The sequence below is a fragment of the Mangifera indica genome, chromosome 4 (genome assembly GCF_011075055.1).
Source record: "Mangifera indica cultivar Alphonso chromosome 4, CATAS_Mindica_2.1, whole genome shotgun sequence".
Lineage (NCBI taxonomy): Eukaryota > Viridiplantae > Streptophyta > Magnoliopsida > Sapindales > Anacardiaceae > Mangifera > Mangifera indica.
The window spans coordinates 2,769,628-2,787,729 of NC_058140.1; the positions used below are offsets into that span (position 1 = coordinate 2,769,628).

Here is an 18,102-nt window from a genome sequence, read left to right on the forward strand (position 1 = left end):
TTGTAATGTTTATCCGGTATAAATTAAATAAAATCAATCAAATCTTAATTTTAAAATGGGATATAAAATATTTGAAATATTATATAATTTGAATTTATAAAATTGAAATTACTTACATTTGAGTAAGTAGGGTTTCAGAGTGCAAATCTTGTCTATATATAATAGAGTTTAAACCTTGTTAAAGACTCAATAAACCGTAGGGTTTATATTAATATTATATAATTCAATTATAATTTTTAAGTGTATTAATTCTATCTTTGTTAATCGTTTAAACTCATCTATAAATTGTCATCGGATTATTTAATTATTTAATTTTATTGAACTAAAATTATAATTATTATTTACTTGTGTAATAAAATCTTCCAATATTCTTATGTGGAACAGCCGGCTAAAGTGTGGAATTTTGAAATTTGGAATAAAGAGATTCAGGTTCAAGGTATACACTTATAAATAAACTTAAATGCACGTACTAATATATTTTTATATATTTGTATTAAAGTAAGAGACCTCAACGTAAATTATTGAGTTAGTTCCCTCGAAATTTATTAGTCTGAGTTTAAATTTTTATCATATTTATAAAATTTTGATTTATTTAATATAATATTTATGAGTCTAATTACTGTACCTCATATTTTTTAATCTAACAAATACAGACGGATTTTCGGTTATTGAAAAAAAAAAAAAGCAATGTTGATTTTCTTTTCAACATCAAATACTTGAGTAAACGGACCCTACATGCAGGCGTTGTCTCTAATTACGTCATGAGTTTTAAGCAAGCAGGTCCACACGTAGAAAGCCAGTCATGTATGGCAAGCCTTTGACTTGCTAAAGTATTGAAAACTAATATATATTCTCTCCTACGTTCCTTTTAATCTCGTTATCTTCTTCCTGAGTTGCTCTCAAATCCTCTCTCTTTCTGGGGCTAAGACTATTCTGATAAACGAAAATTTGTTGCAGAATTTATAGCCATGTTTTCGGCGACTAAGGATGATATACACAACAGGTTCTCCGCCGTGTCAAATTCTTTGGCGGCGACGCCCCTTTCTCAGATGACGACAACTGGTATTCCGATGAGCTCGCTGAACCAGCAGCCGAAGAACAAGGTTGGTTGGTCCTCTGGGCTCTGTGACTGCTTCTCTGACTGGCGAAACTGTAAGTGAAATGGTTAGAGGCGTCTCTTGGTTTCCGCCGTCTGCGTATGGAATTATCAATTTTGAAAAGTTTGTGGTTGTTTGTGTTATTTCACAGGCTGCTTGACTTGCTGGTGCCCTTGTATGACCTTCGGACAGATTGCAGAAATTGTAGATAAAGGATCATCTTGTAAGTGGATTATTATTATTATTATTATTTATTTATTTATTTATTTGGATTTGTTTTTGGGATCTATGAAACTCCTCTCAGGTGTGGAGTGTTTTCAGTGACTTTGTTGCTTATAATTAATTATTATATATGAGATTAAAGTTGATTTTTAGAATTTTTACAATAATTAATTAATTTTCAAACTTTAATTATTAGTTTTTTTAGATAAATTTGAAAAACCTATACAATAAAATATTAAATAAAAAAATATGATAGAATGAAGAATAAATATAAATAGGTATAATGGTGGATTGCGATGGGTAAAGGGCAAAAAATTATTATTTTATCAGAGATTCTAACAGAACAACTCTTACAAAACGCCTTAAAGATAAAATCATGTTGAGGTTGTTTTGAAAAAAGAAATAAAATAATATTGATGAAATCATATCGTAATATTCCAATAAAATATCAAAAAATGTCTAAATATTTTGTTTTCTAGTTTAATGAAAATGATTAATGATTGAATGATAGCTTAGCTGTTTATGACTGTGGATGCTAACTTAATTGAGTTTAAACACCCCCTCACTCGAGTTTGGTTTGAATAAAAAATAATTTGATTTGAGTTTGACTTAAATTCGTTAAATCAAAAATTTAAGATAACTTCAAATCAGCTCAAATAAAAAATAATTTGATTCAATTCGAGTTTAATTTAAATTTATGATTCAAATTTATAGTTTGAATTCGTATCTCATTTATAAAATGATATCGTTTTATATATTATTTGGGACAACGTGTTATTTCATCAATGAGTCACAAAGTCGAGGTTTCAAACCATGAATCCGAGCTATCAATTTGAGTTTGGGTTTGGGTTATAAATTCAAATTGAACAACCCTAGCTTGAGTTTGGGTTGGTTTAAAAAACAAGCCGAATCTTCCTATTTGCATTTGACTTGAATTCAAACTAAACGAATTTTATTCGAACTGTATAAATAGGATTTCTATAGATTCTTGGTGGTTGTTTGTTAAAACGAATAGATTCTTGGAGTGTGAAGAGGACTTTAAAAACGTCGAGAATATTCTACCGCATGAAGATATCACTATAACTTTTAGATTATACAAGATGAAGTTGTTATGATATCGTATGCTTTAAGTGATAAATCCATTTTATCACTTCACTTTCTTCTAGAATACAATTGGTTGTATACAATTTGTTTCTTGGGATGACCAATACGAGTCCATAGATAACCATCAAATGGATAGGATGAATTCTCCTTTACTCTTTTAGTTATAGATGGAAGAGGAGGATGACTTAAACTACATACCTCACATAAAGTCTTCCTTTTTGACTTCTTTTATATATGTTTTACATGTTCTTTTTCAGGTTTTATTTATATGTAAAAGAGTTGAGGCCTTCTTCTAAGTTTGATAAATTTTGGAGTCTGATTCTTTCATGGAAGAGAATGATATATAAATTGATCTTTTTAATGAATTTACATGTTTTTCAGGAGGTAGTGTATGTCTATTTGCCATTATAGCTTATGTTATTTTGCACCTTCCATGGCAAGACGAGGGTATTGTTTGCTATGATGGCTTTTTGTATGTGGGCGTGTTATCATTCCTTCATGAATAAATATTTGCCATGGAAGGTGCTATGATGACTTGAATTCAAACTAAACGAATTCAAACATAGTCTTTTTAGAGTAACACAACGTGTATAAATAATGAATACAAACTTATACAAAAATGATAATATATTATTATACAATTAGATATTGTTTTATCTCTAATTCAAAATTATCCAATCATTTAATGACATGTCATTATTTGTGAATAAATTTATATTCATTATTTGTATACATAATTTTATTAGTCTTTTGATCAACTATTATCGGTATGATCAGATACCTTGCTGGGTTTGGAGTAATAGCAATAATCTTTTAAATTTGTTGGTTGATAAATTTGTAGCTTGTGGTGTAACGGGGGCACTCTGCACATTAATCTGCTGCGTAACCTGTTCTCCCTGCTGCTTCACTTGCTTCTATCGATCAAAAATGAGGAAGCAATACATGTTGCACAAGAAGCCTTGCTGCGATTGTCTGGTTCATTGTTGCTGCATGTATTGTGCCCTTTGCCAAGAGCATCGCGAGCTCCGAAATCGTGGCTTCGATATGATTGCTGGTACGTATACCTGTCTCTTCCAATTAACCTCTCTCTATCGTTCCATTAAAATATTAAATATTTAAATAGTATGTTATTATATGATACACCATCTAAATACTCTTTTGTCTACTCAAAATTGGGCTAACCAGTAAAAGTATATTAAAAAATATGTAGGGTGGCATGGAAATCTGGATAAAGAGACTGGAAGTGTGGCTATGACCCCAGTTGTTCCAATGACTCCCATGACTGCACTGGAACCAGTAATGGAAGATGATGAAACCATGAGCTCATCCCATTATTAAGGTGGAAATTATAAGGTTTTTTAGTTTTCCAAACACTTTTATGATATAAAGTTGTTGCTTGCAGTAAATTAGACAGTAATACTATATATATTTATTTGATATATATAAATAAATATATATTTAATATATGGTGACATATATTAAATATGTATTTATTTATGTACTTAAAATAAATATATATAATTTTACGGTAAATTATTAGGGCAAATTGATTATGATATCTAGTAGTATAGTACTATCGGATGAAAAAATAGAGAAGTGTAACATGACATGAATAATAATTATTTGTGTGCACATTTCAAATTTTAAAACATATATAATAATAAAATAATTTTTATGTAGTTTATTATACAGTAAAACTCTCCTTTTGTCATGGAACAATTCTTGAAATGTGACTAATCACTCGCTAGTGTCAAACTATTCGATTAGTGATCAAATATATCATCTATCAATTCATTATGTTCAAAATACGAATAAAAGTCTCTCTACCCAGAGACAATAAGCAAAACATAATTTAATAATTTAACTTTTTAATAACTACAAGATTATTTTCTTATTTTATATCATGTATGTATAGTTAAAATAGGAATGAAATCTCTAAATTTGTTGATGTATTAGGAACACTTCAATATTGTATTTACATGTAATTCTACCTTTTTATCTTATAAATATAAATTATTAAACAAATGTTGGGGGGGGGGGGGGGGAGGAGAGGAAGATGTGGGTGAGTGGGAATTCTCTTGTAATCATATGGTCTATCACAATTCACATGGATGTAAATAATATAACTGCAAAAGAGAGCTTTTGAACACGTTAAAAAAAAACACTTGATTTCATTAGTCGGTCATAGATAAAGGTGGTGGTGGGTTAGGCTTCGTCAAATCTATTGGGCTCATGAGTCGAGTCTAAGGCCCATATAGTTGTCGGTTTTACAGACAAGACTAGCTTATGAAAAATATAAGGTGTAAGACCCAATCTTATATACATAGAGTCGGACCCTCCAATAACTTATTAGAAGACCTATAAGTTTCATCAGGATTCTACAATAATAGATTAGAAGACCCGTAGGTCTGACCAAGATGCTACGATAACAGATCAGACCACTCATTTGACACCTCTCATAGAGTCACACCACTCATTTGACACCTCTCATAGAGTCACACACTCGCTATCATTACTTCCATTCATTTTCTCATATAGTGGACATAATTATTCTGCTAATCCCAATCACTATTATCATCTTATTGTGCTGGTTGATTTAAGTCTAAGTACTTACCGTTGGTGTACAATTTTTCTCATCAAGACAGGTTATATATAATACAGATTTAGTTCAAATGCTTCTGGTTCATTCTAATGCAATTCATGAAGATTATACTAAATTAATGGAATGTTGATTTCAATAATACTTGAAAATTATTGAGATATATAAACACAATAATTTGTTAAAGTTAAAAAGAAGTTTATAGGAAACCCACCCAAAAAAAAAAGTAAAACAAAAGCCCATCAAAGTCAGTCGGATCTTTCCACATCAAACTCCATAAATCTTCTGATCTTTATAGCTCTTGAATCTTTTTACACACAAGTGCACAACTGGGGAGGATGAAAGTATAAAGTCTGAAGTTACCGTAGGAATTGATTTAGGGGGTCAAAAGACATAAGTTTTAAAGGATAAATATTGATAATATTTGATCTCAAGAGTTAGTAAAACTGGTGAAGTATTATAACTTTTAAAGTGAAAGTCTGGGTTCAAACATTTATTATATTTGTGAAATTTTGACTTATTTGATACAGTGGTTGTAGATTAAGTCATTGTGTCTCGAATTTATCTTTCCAACAAATATAGGTGGGATTCCTAATTATAAAAAAAAAAAAGATAATATTTTTATTGAAAAATCTGAAAATATTGAGTTTTAAAGTGGCCTCCGCCGCTCATCCTTAGATAAACATTTCGCTCTAAATATAGTAATGGATTGTGTCATGTCAAAATATGTCAATTGGCAGGAATACAGGCCAACCCAATTTGCAAATATGGTTAGGTTCGTGACACGTCTAAGACCTCCTAAATTATGTCTTTGTAAGTCCTTCATGGGGGTTGAGCTACGTGTTTTTACATGGCAACCAACCCACCAAATTATTTTTTTCATTTGTGTGTTATGTTTATGAAAGTGACAACAATTGATATTTATTTTTATTGAATATCATTTACAACATTTAGGCTATATTAATTAAAATAATGTAAATTTTTTTTTTTCAATTTGTAATTGCTCAAAGATAATTAATTCAACAACCGAAGACTAGTTTATGGCCCTCTTTCGTTCCTCCATTTGCATCTTTCAATGAAAATGATGCACATAGAAAAGTCATACATGTGAAGGTCCCTAGTCCTCACACTTACGAAATTTTCTTACCTTATCATTAACAGAACTACCGAATTGAAAAGAATCGGATATACAAAAAGGAATTTATTGCTACTCAACATCTAAATCAATGGCGAGGGGTTAGTTTTTAACATTTCAATTAAATTCATTGATGTGATATTTAGATTTTTTGTGCATAAATAGATCATGATGTTGCTTATACTTCTTTAAGATAACCAAAGGTAGATTCAGATAAAATCAAAGGGTTCAACTGGCCTTTTTTACTCTGTAAAAATTTCAAAATTAACTCTTAAATATTTATTTAACCTCTTTTAAAATTTAAGTTAATCTCTTTTAACTTTGAAAAAATTGTTATTTTTTCATTGATTTCCCTATATTTTATTATGGCTGTTAGGTTGTTTAGAATATGATTATGATTAATGATAGATATTTAATTATTATGTTTAGATTTCAAGCTAAAAAAGTTGACCACGTTGTTTGACCAAATAGAATAGAAGGAAATTAATGAATTTATGGGCCCCCGCTTCTTTCTCTTTGCCCGCAATTTCCGGCAGCCCCAAAGAGTGGGCACGCCTATGCCCCTGCGGCCCTATCTCGTTTGTCTTTGATGGAATTCAACGCAGAAGTGGATAGAATTTGAATCAATCTGAGTTGAGAGACAGCTAGGGATTAGATTTACTCAAAAACGGTTGGTTAAAAAAGGCCAAAGGGCTTATTTTTAATCCATAGATTAATATTTTTTCAAGTTCACATTTGTTAATTTTGTAAAACTCAAATATATATCTATCTATTAATTTTGGAGAATAGTATTAGAGGTAAAATTGTTATTTAACAAATTTTAAAAAAAAAAATTTAAAATTTAATATCATTTTTCTTCTAAATTTAAAAAACAACAATTTCTCTCCTCCAAGGTTTGAGAAATCACTATTTTACTTTAGGGTTTCAATAGCAATTCTCCGACCATGATTTCTTCTCCAATCATTAGTATTTTCTCTTCCTCTCACTTTTTCTCTTACTTCTAGTCTCTCCTTGTTGAAGATGGAGACGGTCAAAAGAGAGAGAAAACACCAACAACCAAATAAGAGATTATTGTTGGAGAGTTGTTATCAAAACCCTAATAGGGAAATGATGAATTTTCAAATATTGAGTGGGGGGTTAAGGGTAAATTGTTAGTTTTTTAAATCTAGACAAAAAATATAATTGAATTTTTAGTTTTTTAAAAATATTTTTATTAAATATCAATTTTACCTTTAATACTTATTTTAAAAATTAATATATAGATGAACGTTTGAATTTTTAATAAGTGAAAACTTGATGAAGCACTAATTTTTAGGTTGAAATAAGTACTTTTTAACTATTAAAAAAACTTGGTTGGGATTGTTAAGAGTATTGAATAATAATATTAAAAAAAGAAATATTATTCAAAAAAATTGTCGAAGGAAAAAAAATCGACAAATTCTATTATATTTATAACACAGCCTTTTAAATAATTAACATGATCCTTAGAGTTGGAGATAAAAAATAGTGTTTTAATGGGCAAAATAGATTAGGTCGAATAGTCAAATAATTTAGTATTTAAAGCAATTAACAAGCTCTTTTATCAAATTAAGCATACATTAGAGTTTGAGTCTAAAAAAGTGTTCAACCAGAAACCATAGATTTGATATGTAATTTTTTCCAAAAGGCCAAAGACTTATTCCCACACAAATTTTTTTTTTTTTTAGTTTTTATTTATTATATTTCAAAATTTTAAATATTTATTTACAGATTATGAAGTCTATTAAATTTAAAGATAAAATTATTAGTTTACTAATAATATTAAAAATAAACTAAAATTTTATCATATTTTCTTTCTAAACCTTAAAAACTAATAATTTATTTTAAGTGAAATTTTAAAAAATAACATTTCTGACAGTCTCTCTCTCGATGTTTTCTCTTCCCATCTCTCCCTCTCTCTCTCTAATTGGTCATCCCAAGTTGAAAACTAAGATGCTTCCTTTGAAAAAACGAAATATTATATTCTCAAACAAAGATGAAAGATTTGATCAATCAAATTAATGATATTAGTATAATATAATTAAAATTTTCAAATGAGTTTTAGTTATGCAAAGTAAATATGACGGTCAAATCAGTTTAACTTGACAGTTGAATCACAATTTAACATTTTTATTTAATTCAACTCTAAATCAATTCAATCCGATACTTAAAATAAGTTTAACCATGAACCAGATCAAATTGGGCATAAGCTGGTCTGAATTTTGAAGCACTGATCAATTTATAAAATTCTCAACTTTTGTAGAAAGAAATAACCAAAATTTACTATTTATAAAAAAAAAATAAAGGATAGCCAAACGACAGTGGCAAAATTGTAATTACACCCATTTGAGGTAGGCCCAAGAATTTCCGGATTCCCGGTCGATTATGGCCGGCAAAGTTGTCCTAATTTTGTCGCCTCTACGCCAGCACTCACCCGGTTGTCGATACGGTAAAAAGTAAAAACCTCTTTAAAGTAAACCAATATTATTATTGTTTTATTGGAGTAAATTCTCTATAGCCCCTCAGATTTCCAAATTTACGTTTGAATCCTATAAGTTTTTTTGAAGCGATACTTTTACCCCATTTAATAAGATCAAATTGCCCCTTATAAGTCTCCATGAAACTTAATTAAATAAGAACCAACTCCAGAAAAAAAAAAAAAAAGACAAAAGAACAAAAACAAAAACAAAAAACCTACACTTGATTTATATTCTTAAGAATTTTTATAATAAAAAAAACTTTAAATAGGGATCGATTTAAATTAAATTAAGGCCAAACGACTATTTCCCACCCAAGGTATGCTGTAATGACAAGTTTCCCCCCTTTAACTATGGAAATACCAAACACCCACCCATGGCCAGTTAAAAGTAACGGGGTTAAGGGTAAAATTGTCATTTTCTCTATAATATTAAAAAATAAACTAAAATATAATTTCCTTTTGCCCCCCTAAAGTTTGAAAACAAAAATTTCCCCCAGCCTAAGTTTAAGAAAATGGCAGTTTCACCCTAGGGTTTGGTTTTGAAATCTCCGGCGACCTCTCCGGCTCCGTTGCCGACGGCTTCTCCCTCCCGAAGAATCCTCTCCTTCCGGTGATCGGTTTCCTCCCATTTGGAGGCCCGATCGTCGCCGGAAAAGCGGTGGGAGACGAAGAACTTCGTCGGGGAAGACGAAGTTCTTCGTCTTCCCAGACGAAGACGAATTCTTCGTCTCCCACCGCTTTTCCGGCGACGATCGGACCTCCAAATGGGAGGAAACCGATCACCGGAAGGAGAGGATTCTTCGGGAGGGAGAAGCCGTCGGCAACGGAGCCGGAGAGGTCGTCGGAGATTTCAAAACCAAACCCTAGGGTGAAACTGCCATTTTCTTAAACTTAGGCTGGGGGGAAATTTTTTTTTTCAAACTTTAGGGGGGCAAAAGGAGATAAAATTTTCAGGCGTTAGGGTTCTGTTAAATTTAACTGGCCATGGGTGGGTGTTTGGTATTTCCATAGTTAAAGGGGGGAAACTTGTCATTACAGCATACCTTGGGTGGGAAATAGTCGTTTGGCCAAAATTTAATTTGATACATACAAAATTTCATTGACTCCCTTAAATTTTGAATATTTTCCAGTTACTAATTTTTAAAATTTTACATTAACTCTTTTAAATTTCTTTATTTTTTTATTGACTCTAATATATTTTACTTTTATTTAATATTGACCTCTCTTAATTTTATTTCTAAGTCCGTCACTGAATCTAGAGTAGATACATCTGTAATCAATCAATCGAAAATTAATTTTACATGACAAAACTAAAGGAAACCTTAAGGAGAGAAACGAGTAATTTTGAAATAATAATATTTTATATACTATCAATTAATACAAATATAAATATAAATATTGATATATTATTATATGTTTAAATAATTTTGAATTAAAGATAAAATAAAACTAAATCTATGATAATATATCAGCGTTTATATCCATTATTAATGCATGTAATATTACCCTACTCATGGTCTAAGTGATGGAAAACCTTCGTAATATTCTATATTTTCGCAATTCAAGGGGTCTACAATTACATTTCAAAAGTTAAGGGACTGCATAGATTTTATTATAATTTATTAAACATTTACATTACATTGGACACCTTTGTTAATATTTCTTTCTTGACCGGCCCTTTTTGCTCTGTTACGCATTCTCTTTACTCTTTTTCGTCTTCTCTCAGGCCTTTTTCTCGGACACGCATTATACTAGCTATGATTTAGATGATTGAACAGTGTCAACAGCACAAGGGTTGCATTTTATAAAGCATTTTGGTGATGAGAGAGGAAAGATAAAGTTACTGTTGAAAAAAATGGAGGCTGCACAGGAGCTGGAGAGAAGAAGCAAGTTCTTGAACAGTTTAATTCAGAAGAAGAAAGCCAAAGAGCAAAAGGATCAAAACGATCGGTTTAATGTTCATGTTAGAGCCTCTGATATGCCCCTTCCTCTACAAAACAAAGCCTTCAAATGCGCACGTGACCATCTTGACGCCATGCCTCAAAAGCTGGACAGTAAACGCCTTGCTCTTGCTCTCAAGAAGGTAAAGAAACAAATTTCTGGTTCAAGATTGACTCTTTTTTAATGTTTGAATTGCTCATTTCAGTGTTTATATTAAAGGGCATGAAGCTAATTTGCATAATTATTGATTAAAATTATTGTTTTTTTTATGTTTGTGGGCTATAATTTGTTCTGTTTTTTCTTTTCCGGTTTATAATAGAGAGTAATGGGTGTTGATTAATTTATACTTTTGATCTGATTATTTCTCTTAGCTTGTGCTGTTACTGGAATTATGTTCATGTATCTAACTGGGTTGTGTTTTTAATTTTTAATTTTCTTTGTTTCAAAGAAATTATACCGAAGCTTGATTTTTAGTGTATTACAGTGTAATCTTTTCATTGTGTTATAGTACTTAACTGGGAAGGTTTCTGTTTTCTGTTTTTTCTTGAAATTTGATCTCTGTTTTGTAGTTTTTGGAAATTCTAATTGTTGTCTTTGACTTTGAAAGTTGACAGAGTAGACATTATTTCTTTATACAGGCTGTTCTGTTGATTGTTTATGCATTTAGATGAAAAACTGTTCCTTTTCTTTTGTTTTTTGTGGCTCTACTGCAATCCTTTTTCTTTCACTTAGATTTCACTGTAGAAGCTGTTGAGTATTGGGCCAGTTTTTTGTTATATCGGAACATGGCATAAATGTCTCTTTTACATTGCATTCTTGCTCATAAGCTGTTATGCAACACAAGAAAGCAAGATTTTACGTGGAAAACCCAAATTGGAAAAAACTATGTGCAGTAGATGGTGAAATTTTACTAAAACTGGGAGATGATTACAAGGTGCAAGAGAAATATCCAGAAATCTACTCGAACTAAAAATTGTAAAAGAGTAATACTACTTGTACAAACAAATTTTACTAATTTATCCTATTTATCCTGGGTGCCATTTGGCCAGACAATCCTACACCACCCAATAGTAAAGCAAGACAGAGAGAAGGCTTTCTGCTCCTTCCCAACAAAGAAAATATTTAGTCCTGGCTCTCTCTTGCTCGAATATATACCATCAATCAACCTGTTAACTGGGTCGATGCCCTGATTCGGGTCCGAAAACATTGATTCCGATACCAATATCAGAAAATTTTCCTCTGGTGTGCTATAGCTTACTGCAAACATCTTATATTTCTCGCTATGAGCAATTGATGATAAGATTGTGTCTGATCTTGATTTCAGGAATTTGATTCTTCAGATGGTCCAGCTTGGCACTGCATTGTGGGAAAAAGCTTTGGTTCCTACGTTACACATTCACTCGGAGGCTTCTTGTACTTTTCAATTGACAAGATTTATATTCTCCTTTTCAAAACTGCACTTGAGCCTTTAGACCATTGACGGATTATACAAACAAACCCCAGTTTTTACAGGCTTTCGATGAATGTTTATTATTTATGTATGTCAAAGTAAATGCAGAATTCATAAGCATTTGTGTCTGCTTTTGTAGAATTTTCGTCCCTGGCTTATTGAACTTTCTTAAACTGCATAATACGACTGCTAAATTCTTCTGATTGATATGAACGGGCTGTACGATAGTATTATATAAGAAGTTTGATTTTGTATTTTGAATAGGGTAACGTTATACATCTTTATTTTGAATACACATTTATATGTGTTAGCATATAATTGAATGTTATTTTATTTTTAATTTAAAATCACTCGATCAATACAAATCAAATGTGTATCAATATGTGTATTTAAAATAGGTATACATAGTTTTGTATTTTTTCAAAATATAAAATTACGATCAGTAACATTTTCTAAAAATATTGTTTGAAAATGAAAATAGTGAATATTTCTATCATAAAAATATGGTTAGAGAAAAAAAATGACAAATTTAAGATAAATTGGCAAACAATTATGGTAACATTCAAATATGTGTTTATAGTTTGTGAATAAAAAAACTGGTTGTCTTAAAACTTTGAACATTGTTTTGGATAGTCAGTTTCGAGTATTTAATTGAATATTCAGATGATATGTTATAATCTAATTATATAATGACAAATCAAGTCAAACAAAGTACTCAGTTTCATGACATGTATATTGAGCTAGAGTTACCAAACTAATAAGATTTCAGTTTGAGCTCAACCTCAAAATTATATTTTAATTTCTTAATTTAAAAAAAATTATTGTCAACGGTACTAATTTATATATTTATCAATTATTTATAAATCTAAAATAAAAAAATAAAAAATTATTATAAACTATGTGTAAGAGCACCAATTTGAGTATTAAGTAGTTTTAAATTAAAAATAAAGAAAAATTTTATCGGCTTTCTTGAATGTTACAAGGTCAGTATCCGTGGACAACTATCTGTTTGGCAAGAATGATCAGCCGGGAGATGTATGTGTACTGCTTGATGCTGGCTCCTGTGAGACTTCCGAATCTGCAATCTGGAACTGCATACGAGAGCAAGGACTATGCAACAGGGCAGGTCTTGCCCATTCCTCCAGTTTTTTCCAGAGTTTCTGCATCTGCAGAAACTCTGGAAAACCAGTGCAGGCTTCCAGATTTCCAGAATTTCAGTCTTGGCCAACTCCAGATTTCAGTTTCCTTTTCCGGCTGGCATAATCTGATGGGTGCAGTAATAACTGGACTACCAGGTCTTATTTTGTGAATGTCTTCTGCTGGCTTCATCTATGCATTAATATTAGAACTCGAGTGTTACACAAAATGGATTCTAATCACTAGTAATCCTTGTATCTTTTTGTGGTTTCTAAGTGGGATTGCACTTAGGGCTGGATTCGAGACGAGCTTTTTTGGGCTCAAAATGAGCTTAGCTCGAACGATCCCGAAACGAGCCTGTTATAAGCGAACACGAATATGAGCCGAAGCAAAAATCAAGAAACGAACGTGAGCCCAAACCCGAACAAAGGAATGCTCGGCTCGGCTGGCTCGGCAAGCCGAGTTGAGCTCGTTATTAATATTGTTGGCTGGAGGCTGGCGGTATTATATATGGCTTCTTCTGCCTTGACTTTGTATTTTGCAACAGCTATATAAAAAGTTTGCTTTGCTTTGCTGGCTTCTCTTAAAATAAAAAACGCTGTCGTTTGGAAATTGGAAGCAATTAAAGAAACTAAAGCAACAAACCTAATATTTTTTCTGCTGTTCCTCATTTTTCTCTGTCGAAAATATTAGTCGAAACTAAAATACGCCGACAAGGTTTTCCATTCCACCTTTCTTCTCTGTTGTTCAGCCGCTAACAAGGTTTTCCACCTTTCTTCTCTGCTGATCAGCCGCCGAAAATATTACAGTCATTCTAATATTAAATTTTATTTTTTCAAGCTTTTGTGTTCAAATTTACATTCCGATCTCTTTTGCTGCCATATATAAATGGAGATATATGTATTGTAGTTGGAGAGCAGCAACTTGGTCAAGCTGAAAAAGGAGATCGCAGAGAAAAGTCAGCAGTTGAGGTAGGAGTTGGTCTGTGTATTGATTAGTGGTTGTAATGAGCATACTGAAACTTAACCCCATCTATGTATGTGAAATTACAAAAATGTATTTATTATGAAATTGCTTCTATGGCTGTCTAATCCTTTCTATTTTTCTGTTTCACTTGAAAATATTTGCTCCTATAAGAAATTTATATGTATTTTAACTGTTGACGAGCCCAAACCCAAGCCGAGCGAACCCGAGCTATTAGAGTCGAGCGAACCCGAGCAATTAGAGACGAGCACGAGTTAGGTGCGAGCCAAGCACGAACACTTAAATTATAAAGTGAGCCGAACATGAACATAAGTTTTGACGAGCTCGGCGAGCCCGAAGCGAGCCGAAAACCAAGCTGATTAAAAACGAGCCAAAAACGAGCTAAACAATGTTTGGGCTTGGCTCAGCTCGTATCCACTCCTAATTGCACCTATTGTTGTGTAGAAAATGGGCTTAGGTTATACCTCCTATTGAATTTTATCGTTATAAGAACTTTGGTAGGGTTTTAATCAGCTTTCCTTTTGAAAGGACGAGTTTAGGGTGCTGTCGTGGTTTTTTGTAATTGCATTTGTTTGTTAATATATATTGTGTTTACAAAAAAAAAATTAAAATAAAGATAACATTTAATCATAAACGATCATTAGTAACTAAATTAGTATTTATTATAAGTATATATAATATTTGTCAATATTTTAAATATGTAAATGCAAGATTTGATAATTTTATGTGTTTATATCATAGTAATCGAATCACATATTGTATCTAGAGTTGGATTCGAACCGAATTGAACTTGGCTCGCAGCCAGCTCGAGCTCGACTTGGTTCATATATGGGCGGCTCGAGCTCGATTCTCGTTTCTGGCTTGAGTTTGGCTCGACTTATTTTTTGTTATTAAAACGATATTGTTTTTAATATATATTGGTCAAAACGACGTCGTTTTATATAAAAAAATTTTTAAAAAAATCTAACGAGCCAGCTCAAGCTCGGCCAAGCCCAGCTCGTTTCGGGCTCGACTGAGCCGAGCTCGAGCTGGCTCAGCTCGAGTCTAGCCCTAATTGTATCGTGTATTGAAAATTTAATTTTGTGTATCATGCATTAAATATTGTATCATATCGTATGATATAGTTTTTAAAAAATAAAATAATTTAATTGACATATCATCATTTTGAAAAATATCATAAACATATTTGAAAATTTAAAATTTCTCATATATATTTTTATTACATTATCATTTTTTCCAAAGAATATATCGATCTATATTGATAATATGTATCATATTATATGAAACATTTTTTGTATCATATTAATTTGATATACTTTATGATACGTATCATTTTATACATATATCATATCATATTATATTATAAAATATGTATCATATATCATATGATACTAATAACTATGAGTTAGATATTTTATCCGAATCAAACTATAAACCCGTGAGCACATCAATCCGGCCAATGGTAAAGTTGAACTCAAACGGCTTAAACTAGAGCCGAGCCGAACCGTGAGTGGCAGCTGTTTGAGTCTTTGAAGCAGTGGGCCCTCAGATGTAAAACGATTGGCCAACTTTCTTACCGAGCAAGAAAGTCAAGATATTCAAGATCAAGCCCCTGTAGCTATATGCATTCCTACTATAATTCATTTCTGAAACTTAAGAAAGTGCTCATGGAAACTTCAGAAACGGAGCAAAAATTGGAGCTCGCAGTCATTGAAAATTCCTTGGAGAAGATGTCAATTATCCGTTCTCACCATTTAGAAGAAGCAGCCGTTGCAGGACCTCCTCATGAAGCTTTGTTTGTTGTCTTAACTTATCTTACTTTATACGAGCTTCTCATCATGAGTGAAGTCTGCAAGTCACTGAGACACGCAATAGAGAACGACGTCCTTCAATGGCTCGTCGTGCAGAGGCCTCTGAATTGGCGACTTTCTGATGAGATTTTGGTGAAACTTTCTTTGAAAATGAAGGGAAAGCTCACAGCTTTGGGCTTGATCAACTGTATGAAGATCACTGATTCCGCTCTCCTTCATGTCGTCCAAAATAACCCTCTTATCAACACGGTATAAATTTTGATCTTCAACTTTTTTTTACTGAATTTTAGGGTTTTTTTTCCATTTTCTTGGTGGGTATTTTGTGTCAGATTATTTACATAAATTTATACATTATATTCATGCAATTAATCAATTGAATTACAACAAATTATTATACATACTGCCATAGCATACATGAAATCAAAAGTGTTAAGAATTTAGACAAACCTGATGTGTCATAACTCATGCGGAATCCATTCTGAATTTGATCAGTTGTCAAGGTGAAACTGGTTTTTCTTTCCCATGTGTTCCCAAAGTGACGATATTTTGATGAATGAATAATCGTGTGTTCATCAAAGACTTAATAAACTCAATAAACCACGCTTCTATTATCATAACTTTTAAAGTGTACGGCACATTCAACAAAATTGATCAAAGTATGCCTATAGGACTTAATTCACTATACTATATATTTATCGAGATTTTATCAAATTAAAACAATATCAATGTTTGCCTACATTCTAGAAATTTTCTAATATTTTGTTTTCCCAAAACAATATCAATGTTTGTCTACATTTAGAAAATTTTCTAACATTTTGTTTTCCCTCATTTTCTCGGTGGGCATTTTTATTTCTTCTGATAATTATTTACTCCTTTTTACTACTTTTGTTCAGCTTCACATTCCAGGATGCATTGGCTTAACCCCTGAAGGAATCATAAAAGCTGTGGAAATTTTTTCCAAGCAAAACCACACCCTAAAAAGCTTACAAGTAACTGGAATTTACAGCATCAAAAAAGAACACCTTGAGATACTTCACTCACATCTCAAACTGAGGCCATCAGACCCCAAGAATCAGAATCAGCCCCTGCTGTATCACGAATACAGAAATCCTTCGTCATTGCCTTTGCCTGCGAGCTGCCGGAGAATAGATGTTGAAATGTGTCCAAGGTGCAACCAAGTGAGGGTTGTTTTTGAGTGTTCAAAGATGCTGTGTAATAGAAAGGACAAGAGCAAATGGTTCAGGGAATGCAGGGGCTGCTGTGTTTGCATTCCAAGGTGTGGTCAGTGTGGTGCATGTATGGATTATGACGAGCAAGAAGAGGCTGCTTGTATGGATATATTGTGCTCAGTCTGTTGGCTTCATCTTCCAAAATGTGATTTCTGTAACAAGCCTTATTGTAAAAAGCATGCCTATCTGCGGACTGTTTCTCCTGGCTCCAGTGGCTTTCTTTGTGATGTATGCCAGGATGAGAGCCAGGATTTCTATGTCATTGACTAATTTAAATGGGGTAATACTGGACATACAAACTTCTTCATAAACCTGATGTGATTGTATCTAATTAGGTAATTTTAAAGTGAGAAAACAAAAAACAACCATATTACTTAATCACAAACTACTACCTCAAAAATAAAATTACATGCATAAATAAATTGTACAAACTTATTTATACAAGCTTATATGATAGCTTTTGATTGGGTATTTTGAAATGAGAGAAAAAGTGAATAATCATATCATTCAATTAGATATTATCATATTAGATTGTATAAATAAGTTTGTATAATTTATTTATAAATATTGTATTACTCCTATTTCAGTTTGTATAAATTTGTACAATTTGTTTGTTTTATCCTTTTAAATAAGAATATATGGCTTAATCTATAGAGAAAATTTGATTTGGTATTGTCTTAGTGACCATATGAACAGTCATGCTACAGGTTAAAATGCACACTTCAGAAATCCTGTTCACAGAATACAAGCAAATTAAGCCTAGCAGGATAGTTACAACAAAAATCCTGAACAAATCTTTTGGTCTGTTTTGTACAAAATCCAATGAACTCATTAGAGAACTACTAGCCGCAGTTTTGATTAATTTTGTCACCCTAAATCTCCTTTTGGGAGGAACA

General features: G+C 31.9%; 3 protein-coding genes across 3 annotated transcripts; all 3 read left to right on the forward strand.

Annotated features, from left to right (window-relative positions):
* The first annotated feature begins 854 nt into the window (after positions 1 to 854).
* LOC123214738 (protein PLANT CADMIUM RESISTANCE 11-like) lies at positions 855 to 4,102 on the forward strand. Its single transcript, XM_044634703.1, has 4 exons — positions 855 to 1,152; positions 1,249 to 1,320; positions 3,265 to 3,477; positions 3,634 to 4,102. The coding sequence occupies exons 1-4, from the start codon at positions 969 to 971 to the stop codon at positions 3,759 to 3,761; spliced, it is 597 nt and encodes a 198-aa protein (XP_044490638.1). The 5' UTR covers positions 855 to 968; the 3' UTR covers positions 3,762 to 4,102.
* A 6,225-nt stretch (positions 4,103 to 10,327) lies between these two features.
* Positions 10,328 to 12,299, forward strand: LOC123213506 (dynein light chain 1, cytoplasmic-like). The gene is made up of 2 exons (XM_044632958.1): positions 10,328 to 10,737; positions 11,920 to 12,299. Exons 1-2 carry the CDS (start codon positions 10,510 to 10,512, stop codon positions 12,073 to 12,075), a joined length of 384 nt encoding a protein of 127 aa, XP_044488893.1. The 5' UTR covers positions 10,328 to 10,509; the 3' UTR covers positions 12,076 to 12,299.
* A 3,489-nt stretch (positions 12,300 to 15,788) lies between these two features.
* LOC123213242 (F-box protein SKIP28) lies at positions 15,789 to 17,517 on the forward strand. The gene is made up of 2 exons (XM_044632635.1): positions 15,789 to 16,226; positions 16,871 to 17,517. The coding sequence occupies exons 1-2, from the start codon at positions 15,789 to 15,791 to the stop codon at positions 17,474 to 17,476; spliced, it is 1,044 nt and encodes a 347-aa protein (XP_044488570.1). The 3' UTR covers positions 17,477 to 17,517.
* The last annotated feature ends 585 nt before the right edge of the window (positions 17,518 to 18,102 follow it).